At 31.3% G+C, this 18875-nt stretch overlaps 1 protein-coding gene and 1 non-coding gene across 2 annotated transcripts; one reads left to right on the forward strand and one right to left on the reverse strand.

The window, feature by feature from the left end:
* Positions 1-433: 433 nt before the first annotated feature.
* Positions 434-1432, reverse strand: LOC110790018 (uncharacterized). The gene has a single exon (XM_021994762.2). It carries the CDS (start codon positions 1430-1432, stop codon positions 434-436), a length of 999 nt encoding a protein of 332 aa, XP_021850454.2.
* A 6385-nt stretch (positions 1433-7817) lies between these two features.
* On the forward strand, positions 7818-7936 carry LOC130462124 (5S ribosomal RNA). Its single transcript, XR_008922266.1, has one exon. It is a non-coding gene; the product is annotated as a 5S ribosomal RNA (ribosomal RNA).
* The last annotated feature ends 10939 nt before the right edge of the window (positions 7937-18875 follow it).

The raw sequence follows: 18875 nt of genomic DNA on the forward strand, positions 1-18875 counted from the left end.
TCCGTAGGTCCTTCACAGAAAAACCAAAAGGGTCAAATTCAACAGAGACAAAATTATCGGAAGTGAATTGACGCACGGAAACAAGATTCTTAATGATATTAGGAGCATAAAGAATATTTTTGAGGGCTAGGGAAGGGAAGGGTTTGGGTAGGATAGTCGTCCCGGATCCTCTAACTGGTATTCTAGTGCCATCACCAACCATAATATGAGAATTTAAATTACGCCAATTGACCATAGAAGAAGAAATACCTGAACCATTCATTATGTGAGATGTGGCACCGGTATCCATATACCAATTCGAGTCCGGAGGTTGCATCGCCATAGCATTAAAGAAGGCTGGGAGGTCAGTGGGCTGAAACGGACTGCCATTCACCAAGAAAGCCCCATTGGGCTGCTGTTGTTGATGCAATTTCGGTGCTGGGCCCAAGACCCCTTATTGGGGGTTAGCATTGTTTCTCCATGGCTGAGAAGGATATGGGCAAGGGGGACACATGAACTGTTGGGCCCAAAAGTTAGCCCATGGATTCATAAACACAGGTTGCTGGGTCTGTTGTTGTTGGGAACCGCGGGCCTGCCCACCTGAGTTCGAACCCGAACTCCCTGAACCAGAACCACGAGAGTTGTGTTTCTTCCCTTTGTAGTTCTTCCCACCGCCTGTTTTTCCACTACCAGCACGACCACCACTGCCCCCACCATTGGTCGACGGCGGCTGTGGCACAGAGGCGGAGTTGTGTTGGGTGTTTCCCGAGACCAGCAGGGCTGTTGACGCACCGTCGTCCTCTTTCTCGGTAAGGCGGCCGAGACGATCAAGATCCAACGTAGAGCATGCCTCGTCAAATGAAGGAAGGGGATTCGTTTGACGAATAATTGTGCCAATAGTCCGATAATCCGCATCCAGCTTTCCCACCAATTGAAGAACAAGACGCTCCTCCGAAACAGGGTGGTCGAGGGCGGCGAGTTGGTCAGCAACTGTCTTTAGGGCCTGACAGTACTCCTCAAGAGATGGATAATTTGACATTTTAATGGCACCGAATTGATTTTCCAGCAAGACCACTCGTGTCCCTCTATTGTCACGGAAAATTTTCTTGAGCCGATTCCAAATGTCTAGGGCAGACGCCTTATCATCCAAAACCTTGAGCAAGAGTTCCTTTGAAATAGTACCATACAACCATTGCAGCACAATGGCGTCCAAACGTTCCCACAAATCATCATCCATGTCCTTTGGTTTCTTGACGTTCGGATCGATATGATCCAAAACCATGTAAACCTTTGCAGTATTACGAAACAAGGTCGCCCAAGGAGTATATTGCACGTTGTCTACATCAAGAACAAGGGGGATCAAGGCTTTGACATTTGTGGCATTGAGGGCCGGGTGATACGCATGAACCATCGTGGTGTGGGGAGGGGACACCACGTCATCTTCACCGGCCATTAGAGAGAAGAAGAAGAAGAAAGAGGAGGAAGAAAAGAGAAGCACCGGAAGTGTACGAAGCCTAGGGTTAGGCCTGATACCATGTAATTTGATGAAATCTCCCTCAGGAGGCTAAGCGTATATTATTAACATATATATAGTATACAAGGTGAGCTAGGGTTTTCACAATACTATATTTACAATGCTAATTATGGCAACAACAATATTTACATATTATTGTCTAACACATTGTATATAACTCCAACTTAAATTGTACTAAAATGGAACATCTTTATAGAACAAAGGAAATACATAAAAGTTGTTTATTAAACAAATTCATGGTTAAACTTGTAACAATTAAAGAAGATCGAGAATTAAAATACAGAATAAAATTAAATAGCTAGAGTAGCATCAGTATTATTGATCTTAAAAATCTCCAAGCCATTTAAAAAAGCATTATAATATTGGGGTTTATCTGTAGTATCCGGATGCAAAGCAACCCACAAATCCTGAAAAGGATCTTCAGTAGTGGGAATAATGACCACGAAATCCATAATATAAGGAACTCCAATACTATTAGTCAACGCAACAACATCAACGCCGGAAAATGCGGTTATATTATTGAGATATAGGTTGAACACAATTTGGTTGACTTTGTCCATGTTAGACAGAAATTGACAGAAATGCAGCCTGACCATGTAAGCAAACCTAGTATCAATTGGGAATAACCATGTTAAGTTGAATTTGAGGTTGTTAAAGCTGTCTGGTGTCATGAACCTCGCCGTTCTGTAAACGTCAATGGGTGCCGTGTAGGAGGGGATGGATTTTGTGTATCTTATGCTTACTTCTCCATCACCTATGGTTTTGGCTCCGCTTTCTGATCCAAATAGGTAAGCCGAGTCCACTGACCATGACCTACAAAATAAAATTTAAAATTTAAAATTTAAAATATAAACTATTTTATTCCCCCGTATTTATTTAAGAGATATACTTGACCGGGCACGGGTATTAAGAAGAAGAATTGAATTAAATCTAATATACATATATAAAGGAGACATATTTGCTGAACTATTAGTCTATTAGAGCGCCACCTGGGATTACTAATCAATGAAAAATAAGATTTCTAATTTATTTTTGAATTAAAAAAATCGAGTTCCACGTAGATAATTAATTAGGTGCCACGTAGATATTTAAATTAATTAATTAATTAATTACTAATATATACAATTCCATCCAAAATCAAACGCTCTAATAAATCAAAATAAAATGTATCCAAAATCAAACACTAATCTAAAATAAAATTCAATCCAAAATCAAACATTAATCCAATATTATAGCGCCACGTAGGAAATCTAATGGTTTCAGCCAATGAAAAATAAGACTTCAAAATTATTTTTGAATTAAAAAGTCGAAAGTCACGTAGATAAATAATTAGGTGCCACGTAAATATTTTTATTAAATAAATTATTAATATTTCTTATATACAATTTCATCCAAACTCAAACACTATAATAATTAAAAATTAAATCTAAAATGAAATTCAATCCAAAATTTAAAAAAAATCAATTTAATCTAATATATAAAATATAGCAGTTGATATATGTAGAGTTTTATTTTAACGTAACAATTTAATAGAAACCGTGCATCGCACGGGCAACATATCTAGTAAAATAATAAAGGAAGCGGAGTTGGGTAGATATTTTAATAAGTAAATAAGTGGGGACCATGTCATTTTGGGATGGGATGTGGGGTGGGTTTCAGAAATCATTTGTTTAATAGGATGGTGGGTGATAAGGTAAATTAGATGTATTATTTAATTAGATTGTGGGGTGAATAAGTTACTAAAAATAGCAAGTGTATATCTTAAATAAATACGGCCGGAAAAGGCAAATATATCCCTTAAATAAATACGGAGGGAGTACTATTCTAAATTCTAATTGTATAAAAAATAATATAAGTTAGACATTCTATCAATATATGTTGAATCAAGTTACAAACTTAATAGTCCCTCTGTTTTCTAAAACATTTTTTTGTTAGCACAAATTTCTGAATTGAGTGTATTGCTGCTAAAAATAAAAACAGAACGTTTTTGAAATACTCATAAACGGACCATGACCTTGTGGCCTGCCGCCTGTGGGGATACTGCACGTGGCATTGTCTCGAGGGACAACGAGGCAGGAAAAGCTCATCGTTGATTAATTATTTTCAGGAATAGTCACCTTTGATTAGTTTCCCCATTATTGAATTACAAACTTTTAGAAAAGACGGTCTTACCAGAAAGACCGCCTTGCTGTCACCTAAGAGACCACCTTTTAAAACGTGGATGCTGACGTCAGCCTTGCTTTCTAAATAATTCGAAAATATATATACTATTTTCTCATTTATTTTTCATTTCCATTTCTCTCTCCTCACGTCTCTGTAGTTTTTTCTCTCTCCTCAACCTCTCTCAAAGATTCAAACCCTAATTTCATGGCGATCTTTCTTCCTCCTCAACAGGGATCGCTCTTCCCCAGAAAACGTTGGCGATCTCTCTCATTGCTGACCGGCCACCGCAAGATCCACCGCGGCCATTCTGATTTTTCATCTCGTCGCCGCTGCTTATCGAGATTCGGAAATCGCCGCTGCCTCTTGAGGTATTTCTCCATCTCTATCCGTTATTCTTCTTCATTTAGTTAGGTTTTTGATTTTTAAGATCATGTGATTTGAATATTCGATCGGGAATTTTTATTGATTTGATGTTATCTGACGTTACACCACAGCGGAGGAGGTGGCGGTTGAGGCTACAACGGAGGCCGCTTAATGGATGAGACACCGTCATTTAACGTGTCGGAGAACTGGCCGGTTCCGATGAATGGCGCAGCTGCGGCGAATTTTTTTTGATCTTTCAATATCGATTTCACTTGCTATTCAAATCGGTGAGCCGAAGGACGGGGAAGAGCCTCGTTGTCGACGACGGAGTCTCCGTCTCTAGGTACCTCTCGCTTTCTCTCCTCATTTTGTATCCGCCGCTGCCACCACTTCTTGATGTGAGGCATATTTTGAGGATATTTTAAGATTTGTGAGCATATTTTTGGTCATTCTTTTAGGATTGAATTGGTTGCAATTTGGTTGTTTTTCTTCTGAATTTTATGCAATTAGGAGTTTCTGGATGTTTTAGGCTTGATGGTGTGTTATGTAATTTGATTGTGGATCTGTTGAGCTTGAATTTAATCTCGATTGCGTTTTCTAGGTTTCTACTGCCTTTTCTCCTTGATTTTGCAATTTCTAGTTGGATCAATTGAATAATAGACTTAGATTATGTTGTTCGGGATTGAAAAAATGATATTGTTTAAGCACTTGCATTATCATAATGTTGTAGTTGTCCTCTCTTCTGTTGTCTTATTTGATCTTTGGATGTTGTAAATATTTTCTCCTTTCTAGTAACTAGTTGCAGAAATTGTATATGGATTTATTCCACTCCTTTTGCTTGACATTTTCGCAAACTTAACAGAGTGTCCAATGGATTGAAATTCAAGTCATATTACGAAACAAGTTGCTAGTTATTATTATGTGCTCACTGCAAGTGTTGGTTGTTTTGTGTTGCAGTCTAGTTCAATTTGGTTTCATTATTACATACACAGACTGCATGTTCCAGATAGAGGCACTGTCTTGAGTTATCTAGATGTTGAGATTGGTATCAAGATGGCACTGTATTGAGTTAAAACGTTTGTGTTATTATTGTTTAGATGTCATTCAAACCATTGAGTAAATTGTTTGATGTTTTCCAGCACTGCAGGAAACATAACGTCCACAGGCACAAGCACATGCACACAGGCACAGGCACAGGCACACCGCTCACCACCACATGCTGCAGGAACAAAGCTGTAGAAGCAACGATTGTTGTTGGTCGATATTGTTGTTCTCCTGCGACTTTTAGGGGATGTCTCTTCGATGCCTTGACAGAGGCAAAGTTCAGAATCGCCGCCCGGGTTGCTCTCTGCCTCTTTGTTCATCTCCGACTACTTTTAGGGTTTAGTTAATGATCTTATGTAATAATTTTAGTTAATTTCGTATTAGTTATGTTGAATTTTGTTTTAGTTAAGAAAAAATCCATTTTAGTTAAGAAATAAAATTGTTTAGTTATATTTTTGTATTTATGTCAATTTTTATTTTAGTTATGACTTTGTTATATTTAGTTAAGGATAAATTTGTTTTAGTTAAGAATTTTTGAGTTTTAGTAGAGAATTTATGAGTAATAATTTTAGTTAAGAATAAATTTGTTTTAGTTAAGAATTATTTTGTTTTAGTTGTGATTTTTAGTTTTATTTAATATTTTCCGAGTTTTAGTTAAGATTATTTTGGTTTTAGTTACAATTTTCTTGGTTTTAGTTAGTATTTTTTGATTTTTAGTTATGTGTTTTAGTTTTACATAACGAAATTCAGAGTTAAACAATATTACGACTTAGTTAAGGTACAAATTTTTAAGCAATGAAATCAATTAGTTAAACGACATTACGACTTATATAACCAATGTAACTAATTAGTTAAGCATTGAAACTAATAAGTTTACAGATATTAAGAACGTATTTGTTAAGCCTGAAATTCAATTAGTTAAGTATTGAAACTAATTAGTCAAGCAATACAATCAATTAGTTAATCAATGAAATCAATTATTAAGTATTTGGACCAATTAGTTAAGCATTTGAACCAATTAGTTAACCACTGGAACTAATTAGTTAAGCACTGGAACCAATAAGTTTACAGGTAAAAAGAAAGTATTTGTTAAGTCTGAAATTCAATTAGTTAAGTTATTGAACCAATTAGTTAAGCCTGAAATTCTATTAGTTAAGTAATGGAACCAATTAGTTAAGCAATAAATCCAATTAGTAAAATAATGAAACGATTTAGTTAAAACAATGCAACCAATTAGTTTAATGTAAAATTCAATTAGTTAAGCCTGTAATGAATTAGTTAAGCCTAAAATTCAATTAGTTAAGCGACATAACCAATTAGTTAAGCAATGGAACGATTTAGTTAAAGCAGCGGAACGATTCAATTAGTAAGCAACGAAACCACTCAGTTAAGCAATGGAACTAATTAGTGAAGCATTGGAACTAATTAGTTAAACCTGAAATTCAATTAGTCAAGTAATGTAACCTATTAGTTAAGCAATGAAAGCAATTAGTTAAGCATGAAATTCAATTAGTTAAGTCTGGAATTCAATTAGTTAATCAATAAATTCTTTTTAGTTAAAGATTAAATTTTTAGATTTTAGTTATGAGTTTTTGAGTTTTAGTTATGATTTCGTGAAATTCTTTTTGTTAACATAAAATAATTAGTAAGCAACAGAACCACTTAGTTAAGCAATGGAACTAATTAGTGAAGCATTGGAACTAATTAGTTAAACCTGAAATTCAATTAGTCAAGTAATGTAACCTATTAGTTAAGCAATGGAAGCAATTAGTTAAGCATGAAATTCAATTAGTTAAGTCTGGAATTCAATTAGTTAATCAATAAATTCTTTTTAGTTAAAGATTAAATTTCTAGATTTTAGTTAAGAGTTTTTGAGTTTTAGTCATGATTTCGTGAAATTCTTTTTGTTAACATAAAATTCAATTAGTAAGCAACAGAACCACTTTAAGCAATGGAACTAATTAGTGAAGCATTGGAACTAATTAGTTAAACCTGAAATTCAATTAGTCAAGTAACGTAACCTATTAGTTAAGCAATGAAAGCAATTAGTTAAGCATGAAATTCAATTAGTTAAGTCTGGAATTCAATTAGTTAATCAATGAAACCAACTAGTTACACAATTTAACCAGTTAGTTATGCAGTGAAACTAATTAGTGAAGCATTGAAACCAATTTGTTAAGCACGGAACTAATTAGTTAAACATGAAATTCAATTAGTCAAATAATGTAACCAATTAGTTAAGCAATGAAACCAATTAGTTAAACAATGAAACGATTTAGTTAAAGCAAAGAAACCAATTAGTTAAGCCTGAAATTCAATTCGTTAAGCAATCGAACCAATTAGTTAAGTTTGAAATTCAATTAGTTAAGCAATGAAACCAATTAGTTAAGCTATGAAACGATTTAGTTAAAATCAATTAAACCAATTAGTTAATCCTAAAATTCAATTAGTTAAGCAATTGAACCAATTAGTTAAGTTTGAAATTCAATTAGTTAAGTAATGAAACATATTAGTTAAGCAACGAAACGATTTAGTTAAAGCAATAGAACCAATTAGATATATTATTTAATAGGATGGTGGGTTATAGGGTACATTAGATATATTATTTAATTAGATGATGGAGTTAACAAGTTACTAAAAATGGCAAGTACTCCCTCTGTCTCTTTTTGTTTTTTACGTTTTCCTTTTCGGGTGTCTCAAAATGTTCTTTAAAATTCCTACTATATCATCATATAAATGCTTTTATACCAGCACTAATGCACCGGATCCCATCAGAACTCCGCAGTTAAGCGTGCTTGGGCGAGAGTAGTACTAGGATGGGTGACCTCCTGGGAAGTCCTCATGTTGCACCCCTTTAAGAGCACATTTATACTTGTTTTACCAATTGTCTGTTGGATCAGTGGTGATTGGGGCTGAACTTGGTAGGGAGAACTCGTGTTCGATCCCCCGCAACAACAATTGGGATGGGACTGGAACCTATCCACCCAGAACTCGCCTCGAATCCGGATTAGCCCTAAGGGTGAACCGGGTGCTAAAAAAAAATTGTGACAAATAATTTTTTAACCAATTAAATTCATTGGGTTATTTAATTTCTCACACCTTTCTATTAGGACATTAAATTTTTCTCATATTCCCAATATCATAATTTTGATAAAAGTGAAAATATTATAAATAAACGTAGTTTTTGTTTAAATAAAAAAAATTGAGGAATCTCAATACACGTTAATTAATCGTTAATAAACTTGCAAAATGTCAAACGTAAAAAACAAAAAGAGACGGATTACTCCGTATCAATGTTTTGGTAATGCTACCCACTCTTAGGACAGTGGTTAATAATATAAAGTGGTTAAAAGTTAAAACATTAAAGAAGAAGTATTAAAAAAAAATACCTGAAAAGGCCAGTATCTTCGGACGGCGCAATGTAAGTTCCACCCATATTTAGTCGATATAAAGTCTGAAGAGTGGTAGAGTTATCAATTTGGAAAGGGCTACTCGCACCGACGATGACGATGTTATCCCCAACATCATTATTGTCATACTCCATATTAGGTATTGACAAAACCTCAATACCATTGACAAAAGCAAACGATTTATGCGACGGAGTAAACGTTACCATCAACCTTTCACTATCATCGACATTAATATAATACTCATCAACGTCTAGTTTTTGAGTAAAATTGAAATGCCTAAGCAAAGTAAATGACCCAGCAGTGACGGAGAAGACGGCATTGAATTCGAGCGAGAATAATTAATGTTGGGATAGAAATAAAGACGGAGAAAAACACGACCTGGAGAAACAGGGAAAGAGTATGTGGCATTTGATAAGAAAATCCTAGCAGACATGTAAGGAACCTTATCAACATCAGGTAAATTAGCTCTGAATGAGTCTTTTGATGATATCAACAACTTGGATCCCTTGTCGGAGCTCCATTCTCGCTTCTCAGAATCGGTTGACTTTGGCTCAAATGCACCACAATTCAAAAGGATATCATCTTTTCGGATGTAATCTGCTGCTACAATTATGTTAATTAATAAGCTCAAGTATAGAGTTATACTAAATATAGTGATTAGTGGCCAATGCCATATGTATTTTTGTTTGATTGTCTTTTGGTTTTGGAAGTTGGTTGATTTGCTTAATTAGCGTTTAGCCTAAATGTTTTTGTTTTATATGAATTGAACGCGTTTTATATCATTTTCGCACATCTATCTATATCTATATATATTATACTAAAAGAGAGGAAATCAATGTGGAGCTGACAAGTGTCACTCTGTGATTTACCTCTCTTTTAATATTATTAATTAATTTATAGATAATTTATTGTCATATTTAACTTACTGTATTTATGGTAGCTGACTAATATGAAAAATACATAAAGAATGAAAGATTCTTTAATATTTTATTAGCAATATTTTTACCAACTTTTTTTTGGTAAGTAAGAATAATATATTTATTCCAACTTATATGGAGCATTTTCTATATATATACTTGATTTCACTCATTAACTTCCTATCAAATATTTTAGGCAAAACAATTGAACTATAACAAACATAATATAAAATATAGAGGAAGAAAATGACAAATGAATTTGTAGTTCAATTGTACTCCGTAATAAATTGTAATTCATTACTTTTTGCCTAAATTACACTATTAATAATTAAATATGATAATCAACCATTAAGTCATACCTATTAATACCTGTATTTGCATAGGATGTATACGGAAAATTTGGTAATTGAATTTTTTATATTAAAAATTACAACAAATTTTACTAAATTGGTATTAATTTACCAAAAAAATAATTCCATTGACAACAACGTCATGCGATACACCGTTTATAGAATATGATGTGGGTTCTATTGTAGTCGTTAGGCTCGATAATATAATAACATTTTCTATATAAATTAAGCTCCTCCAAATCTGTTAGCTAAACAATTGAATTGTTTAATAAACTTTTAACAAATATCTTGGTGCCGAGCACTATATTAACAGAGAGGAAAATCGATGTGGAGTTGACAAATGTCTCTCTCTTATTTTTCTCTCTTATAATATAAATAGCTAACCTATGATAAAATAATTAATTAATATAGTTCATATATATTTTACCTAAAATTTTCTAATTATGGTAATAACCGATTAAAATATGAATTAATTATTTACTTATGCAATAAATTTCTTGATTTAAATCCATATCTATATCTATATACTCCATACTATACTTAAAGAGAGACAAATCGATGTCAAGATGACAAATGTCTCTATTTGATTTGCCTCTATTATACATAAATAAATAATGACTAATGTACATATGTACTATCAAGTTTTGTTTAGAAATTTGGTCATATACTGGATGTGGATATGTAAAAAAACCTTTACTTTTGATTGTTTGTTAATTTTAATCCAATAACAAATCTTTGCATACAATTTCTGATAATTGACCGGTATAGAAAATCTTATAATAGTTGAACTTATACTATGAATTAAGACTTTATTCTGTTCGACTTATTTTGACTTATTTCTGACAGATAAGTTCAGTTAAGCTCAGATAATATACGTTCAGAAAAAATTTGTTTTTCAGACATTTTTGCACACAAATAAGTCTATTTCAAACCAATTCAATTTTTTGAGATAAAATAAGTTTGATAAGTTCAGTTAAGTTTAGCTAAACTCAGATAAAATAAGTTTAGAAAAAATAAGTTTTTTCAGATATATTCAGACACAAATAAGTTTATTTCAGATAAAATAAATTTAGATAAGTTCAGTTAAGTTCAAATAAGTTCGGATAATATAAGGTCAGAGTAAATAAGTCGAATAGAACGAAACCTAAATTATTGTAATGCTATCAATTTTTAAGAAATTGTGTCATACAATGAATATGGATATGAATAGAAACCTTTAACTCTTTATAGGTGTTGTCACAAACATTTTATAGGCCCGATGTTAACTAACAAAATGAGACCCCTAGCCATATAAATAAGTAATTTTTAATAACGGGCCCTATCATATTTTTAATCTTAAATATCAAAGAAGGATTTTTCTAGATTCTCATTATCGTAATATTTTTATACGGAACACGAATAATAATTTTTTCGCTCTTATTATTGCAGTCTTAAGGGCATGTTGATTGAAATTTTGACTAATATATCGTAATCAAATACATCCAATATGCACCAAAATATATTTGGATAAGGGAACTTATGAAATTAACAACCTAATTACTAAATCATTTAAGTAAAATAGTGTAGTATGTAAGTATGTGCAAAGTTTTGATATTTGAAGTCAATAAATTCACAATCCCAAAAAATCAATCGTACCCAAAATTGTCTTTGTAAAATCAATTACACAAAAGTCAATCAACAATATTTATTAATTAACGAAGGAAAATTCAGATCTTTTAGACTGGAGTGCAGGTTTTTGGATTAAGAAAAATCTAAGATTATTATAAAATTGCATAAGTAACCTAAAATAATAACAATCTATAATGTAATGAGAATATATATAATTGACATACAAGTATAATGCAAAACTTAAATGTAGAAACATCATAAATTCGTGTTGCGATATGACATCTATATCTATGTATATTGTACTAAACCTAAGGTCCATAGAACCAAAACTGATATATATGGAGCTCTGTGGTTAAAAGTTTTCCCCCTATTAACTGAATAATTACTTAAAAAAACATTATTTGAATATTATGGTGCCCATTATAAACTAATCCTCTACACAAGCCATAGTCTTTATAATGATTATATCTTATAAGGATTTATATTGTACAAAGTAGTATCTTATATTATAAATTACTATTAATATGTTTGCAACAACAAAAAAAATATATGTATATGTTAATGTAGAGGATAGCAATATGACTTTTATATATATATATATATATATATATATATATATATATATATATATATATATATAATTTCGTGCAAAATTAACATTTTGATGTGTAAATCGTGCATCACACTTGATGATGGAGCGAGTTTTTTGATTTTAAATTGGATCGACGACGAAGATAAACAAAGATGATTGACTAATATTGATTAAATAAATACATATTTGGTGTCGGTGAGCGGGTATAAAGATGACATGTACCCATCTTCGAGATCGGGCGAGTTTGAATTTATTGAAATTGAGAATACTCACCTAATTTAATTATGTATATCACTTTTAAATATTTTATCAGTATATAGCTAATACAATAAATTTTAATAATAAACTTATGTCAATAAATTCAAAGTTAGCTGAAAGACAAAGTTAATTATTTACTGAATATAGGGATATCAAATTGTCAGTGGGACAGGTTTTAGGGATATCCCCGAGTCATCCGCCTCAAGTGGGTGAGGATGAAGGACAGTTTTGTGGGTGATAAGGTTAAGAAATGTATTCGTCGCGGGTGAAGAGGCGATGATGTATTTTGTATTGTTGGGTGACATTGTTAAAAATGTATTCGCCGTACAACTGTCCGCCTTGCTTATCTTTCATATAATGATTATAAATATATCAACATTTTTTTTACTACTAACCTGCATATTGTAATGTATTGCTTATTTTACTCAATTACTCTAATTAGACAATTGAATTTTCAAAGACTCTAGAATACAGTTTTAAAATTCAAAACTCTATTGCAAAAAAAAATGTTGAGTACAGGGGTAGGTTTAAGACGGGTGTGGATACACTAGTGGGTGACAGGGTGGAGATGAATTTTATTTTTCACCCCTCGAGATGGATATTGGGAGGGGTGGGTATTGTTCCTATATATCATGGATGGGTATTGTTCCTATATACCATGGGTGGTGGGGATGAGATGCGAATTTTAGGCGGGTACGCGTGGGTGTGGATGCTCCGTCCCGCCTCAAAGTCATATCTAGACGAATAAAGTAAATGGTGGTGGTAGGTGGTAAATGATCGGGTAATAAGGTAGATAGAGTGAGTATTGAGTGGGTGTGACTATCTATCAGGTGTGTATGGTGGATGATCGAGAATAATTTTATATTTAACACAAGGGATTAATGAGGATGGAAACAATGTTTTCTATGTACTTTTATTGATTTTTTTTTAATACTCCGTATTGAAGACACCTCAACATGAGACAATAACAAATTTGTACATAATTGATTATTTTTCATTAGGAGCATCCAAGCTCTATTTTGATGATAATGGTCTACCAATAAGCTTAGTTTTCATTTTTATATTTAGATTATTAACCGTGCATCGCACGGGTTCTATACTAGTCTATATATTATACTAAAAGAGAGGAAATCAATGTGGTGATGACAAATGTCACTCATTGATTGGCCTCTCTTTTAATATCAACAATTAATTAATATATAATTTTTTGTTGTCATATTTAACTTATTGTATTTTATGGTAACACTAACTAATATGGAAAATGCATAAAAAATGATCCACCAATATCTCATATTCTCATTGACACAACAATTTAAACTAATTTTCCTTTTAATTCTCAAACCTCTCCGTGTACCACGTACTGTACAAAATCCAATATAGAAAAGAATACTCATTATATATTACCAAACCCATAAGTCATAGATAAAAATAATCTTGCATCCTAATTCAACCAAGATTATGTTAAAACAATGCGCGATGATCTTCGAGCATTTCTTCTTATTTTTCTCAAAAAAATATGCAAAAACAATATAAATAAGAGAGGATTAATAAATAAAAAAGGGCATTACAAGAATTTGTATCTGACAACCCAATAACGACAGATTAAAAATTCTGTCACAAAAGTTTTTTGCGATGGGGCAAACAATCAAATATAGACGGGAACAACCATCGCATATCCCTTTTACGATAGGCTAACGACGATATTTTTCATCAATTCATCCCCTTTTATAATGGGTTTGCGACTGGAAATCCCACCACTATTGATCTCTAGGGACGGGATTTCTCGTCATTAAATGGTACAATTTCTTGTAGTGGGATGACAAAGCAAGTAAAATGATAGACTAACACCAATATCAAGGTCTTTAAAAAAATGGAAGTCTATGTGTTCCTCTACTTATCTAGGTCTTTAAAAAAATATCTAATTGTGATTAATTCTTATCTAGGTCTTTAAACATCTATATATATACGGAGTATATGTTATCCTAGATAAGTAGAGGAACACATCAAGGTCTTTTCGTATGTATTATATTTATATTTTTGTAACATTTGTATTTAGATATATATTAAGAAGCATGTGATAAAATTAACATAATATTTTAAAATATAACATGTTCTATGTTATCCTATCACATTAGGTACTACTACGTATATATTATAATTTATTTATTTTTGCTCTTCAACAAACACTTCATGGAGTGAAACTTTACGGTAGATTTTCACGATATATTTTAGTAAAATTATAGTACAACGTAAGATAGATTTATAATTGTTATATGGAAACCTATAGAGTTGTAATTACTTAATGATTTTTAGTAACTCCTACTACATATATTTTAAATATTGTATTACAAATTTTATAATCAAAATATTTACTCCGTAGATATTATGGAGATAATTAATAAAATAAAGGGTACACAAACTTATTTAGGTACAGTCAAGCAAACTAAGACGTTAGAAGATGGTAGTATTTTATTATCCGTACTTTTATTTATTTATTTATCCATACTTAAAGCTTATAAGTTTGTACTACATGATCATATATAAATATTCTCTTTATACAATATATCGTGTAGCGCTACTAAAAATATAAGACCCTTAACTGCCGCATTCATTATAAGGGAGCTTAACTCATTTTGGCATACATTATCTCTTATTTTATTTTTCAAAGAACACATTGAAAAATGATCGTGCATATTTGCTGAGCTATTAGAGTGCCACGTAGGAAATCTAATGGTTTCGACCAATGAAAAGTAAGATTTCTAATTTATTTTTGAATTAAAAAATGTGTGTGTCACATAGATATTTTAATTAATTAATTACTAATATATACAAGTTATACAAATCCATCCAAAATCAAACACTTTAATAAAATAAAATAAAAACTACAATAAAGTCAATTCAAAATCAAATATTAATCTATTTTTTTTTTAAAAAAACCCCAAAAACACAAATCTTCATATTTACGTGAAAAATACAGGACTTTTAGTATTGTCCAAAAAAAAAGTGTGTGCGCCAGGTAGATATTTTAATTAATTAATTACTAATATATACAACTCTATCCAAAATCAAACACTCTAATAATTAAAAATAAATCTAAAATAAAAGTCAATCCAAAATCAAACACTAATCAAAAAATTTGTAAAATAAAAAAAACGGCAACTTTGTGTAAGACCCCCTTAACCAAACGACCGCTTATATTTCTTAACTTATTGGTTCAATTGCTTAATTAACGTTAAAGATAATATTTTGAGCAAACAAGTACTGATTATATTTGACCAGCCATATTTTTTACCCCGTATAAAATATTTCTCCCCCTAAATCTAATGTATAATTGATAAATCTTGAACGTACATATTGATTGAATCATCTAATACTTCGCTTAATTTTTGTATTATTTGTTTTTTTTTTTGATCATTTGGTGGGTAATATATTTTTACATTATAATCTACTGAATGCAATTTCAGATAACCAATACTTCGTATAGAAAATCTTATAATAGTTGAACTTGTACTATCCATTCAATTGTTTAAAAATTTGTGTCATATATAAATACTATCAATTATTTAATTTTTTTTGCCATATAATAAATACTATCAATTATTTTAAAAAAGATTCACGTTCTCATTATCGTGATATTTTTACTAGAATTCAGAAATAACCAGTTATTCCCTCACACATAGTATTATTGAAGTCGTAAGGGCATGTTAATTTAAACTTTTGACTAATTTATCGTAATCAACTATTTCTAAAATCATACTCCCTCCGTCCCATAATATAGTGTCCGTTTGACCAAAATCACGGTTATTAAGGTAAAGGATAACATTGATAATAAAAACAATAATTATTTGTACTTTTAAGATAAAGTACATGTTACTTGGCTTTTATGAAGAGAGAAATTAGAGATTAAAGGTGTGTACATAATAAATAGGCCTAAAAAAGACAAAAATCAAGCACATGAGTTGAATAAAAGTCAAAAAGTATAATTTTCAAAGTAAAAATTCTGACTTATTTAGGACAATATTGGAATTACAAATAGTGCATGAGGGTATTATGGGTAAAAATTAATGGTTTAAAATAGAAATATGCACATCATTTAGGGACACAATTTTAGGAAAACAGGCGCTATATTATGGGACGGAGGGAGTAAGATTTAGATGATTCGATCTGTTTGCTTATTATGTTTGGAACAACAAAAATAATCTTTATATGTTAATGTAAAATATTACAAATCATTTACTCCGTGAGGTATATTTTAGATAAGGCTGAAGACGAAGATAACGTGGATGATTGACTAATATTACTAATAAATATAGATTTGGTGTTGGTGAGCGGGTATAAGGATAACATGTACCCACCTTGGTGATGGGGTGAGTTTACATTTCCTGGACTTGGATCACTAACCCAATCTTAACTATTATGGATGTCATTTTTAAATATTTTAGCTAATACAATTAATTTTAATAATAAAGTTATGCCAATATATTCAAAAGTTAGGTAAAGGTAAAGTGACTTATTTACCGATTATAGAGATGTCATATTGTCAGCGGAGGTGGTTTTTTGGGAGTCCTCCGGGCATCCTCTCCAAGTGGGAGAGAACCAATGAAAGTTTGGTGGGAGATGTGGTTAAAAATGTATCCGCAAGCGGGTAACGGGGGCGAGAACGAATTTTAAATTGGACCCTCCCGCCCGCATCGAATCGCTTATCTTTCATCAAAATGATTATGAATATATCAACATTTTTTTACACTAACGTACATATGATAATGTTTATATATTTACTCAATTAATATAACCAGACAATTGAATTATCGAAGACGTCAGAACATAGTTTTACAATTCAAAACTCTTTTACCAAAAATAAAATAAAAATTGACACTAGGGATGAGGTTACATAGGTGGGTGATGGAGCTTGGATGAATTTTATTTTATACTTGATCTCTCGAGATGGAGATTGGGAGGGGTGGGTAGGCGTTAAATGATCGAATAATGAGATAAATGAGACAAGTATTAAGTAGATATGACTAACGAAAAGAAGGGTGGATGAGATAACTTAATGTTTGACATGAGATGATGAATAGGGATGAATAATAATTTTGTCCATGCACTATTTTAATGATAATTGACTGCCAGATTTTCATATAAATTTATATTTAGATCATAAATCGTGCATCGCACGGGTATTATACTAGTAATATACTAAAAGAGAGGAAATCAATGTGGTGATGACAAATGTTACCCTATAATTCGCCTCTCTTTTAATATAAATTAATTAATAAATAATTTATTTTTGTCATATTTAACTTAATAAATTTTATGGTAATAATAACTAATATAGAAAGATCCTTAAATAATCAAATAGTCATCAATATTCTTTCTAGCAATATTTTTACTTTACTAGAGCATTTCTATAAATGTATGTAAACATTTATATCTATATCTATTATATCATCTACTCCGTATATGCATAATCTATTTTTAAGCAAATATGCAAATATTATGCAATTATTATGGTATATAATCCATAGATCTATATATGTCTATCTATCTATATCTAACTATCTATATGCCTATCTATCTATCTCCATCTATCTATATACTCTACTAAAATACATGACACTCATTATGAGGCTGAAAGTGTCCATGTTTATTAAATTTTATTACTCCCTCCGTCCCAAATTAGTTGTTACACTTTCCTTTTTCGTCCGTCCCAGATTAGTTGTTACATTTCTAAATTAGGAATGTCCCCACAATTATTATATTGTCTCTCTCTTCCCACTAAAACTTATTTTGTCCCCACACCCTCTCTCATTCAATTAAAAAAATACCCCAATAACTCCTATCACATCTACTTTTTCAATAAAATAATAATTGATAACCAAACAACCACTTATCACCTAAAACTTTGTGCAAAGGTAACTGTAACAACTAATATGGGACGGAGGGAGTATTATTTTTATTATAATAATTTACGTATTAGGTGATTGCTAATAAAGAAAATATATCTTATAATATCGAATATCCGGCCTATATCTTTTACTTATGCTCACAATCCAGTTGAAGACCTCTTTGGGATGACAACTATATATGGATATGTATTAACGTCTTTTCATTATGGTAAAAATCTTGATTACCAATCCCAAAAAGAATATTATTATGATATTGTATGACAAGTACGTACTATATTATTTGATATAACAAATCTTGAAGACAAGAACTTAACTAAACAGGTGAATTAAAATAGAAAATAACGTACGTATTTATAGATAATTGAATCTTAAGATATTGGAATTTTAAGATTTTACCGTATAATAGTCAAATTTGTTAGAATATTAATCCATGTGACAGTCAAATATTATAAATAAGTAATACCTACTTCATTATTTTAATATCGTAGAATATTTGCACAAAATTTTCGAGATATCTATATACTATACTAAAAAAGAGGAAATTAATGTGGAGCTGACAAGTGTCACTCTTTGATTTACCTCTCTTATAACGTAATAAACAATTAAAATAAAAACTTAATTATGGTATGTCAAATATGCTGTTAACAAGCATTAGTAAACATTTGCAAATATGCATTACTAAACATGATTTATTGTGCTGCAATAACTTGTATAAGAGTATATGTATAACATGCTGTCAACAAAAAAAGGT

The sequence above is a fragment of the Spinacia oleracea genome, chromosome 5 (genome assembly GCF_020520425.1).
Source record: "Spinacia oleracea cultivar Varoflay chromosome 5, BTI_SOV_V1, whole genome shotgun sequence".
Lineage (NCBI taxonomy): Eukaryota > Viridiplantae > Streptophyta > Magnoliopsida > Caryophyllales > Amaranthaceae > Spinacia > Spinacia oleracea.

Excerpts from the sequence above, each read along its gene's own strand:
- LOC110790018 (XM_021994762.2), bottom strand. The coding sequence starts at position 1,432 with ATGGCCGGTGAAGATGACGTGGTGTCCCCTCCCCACACCACGATGGTT.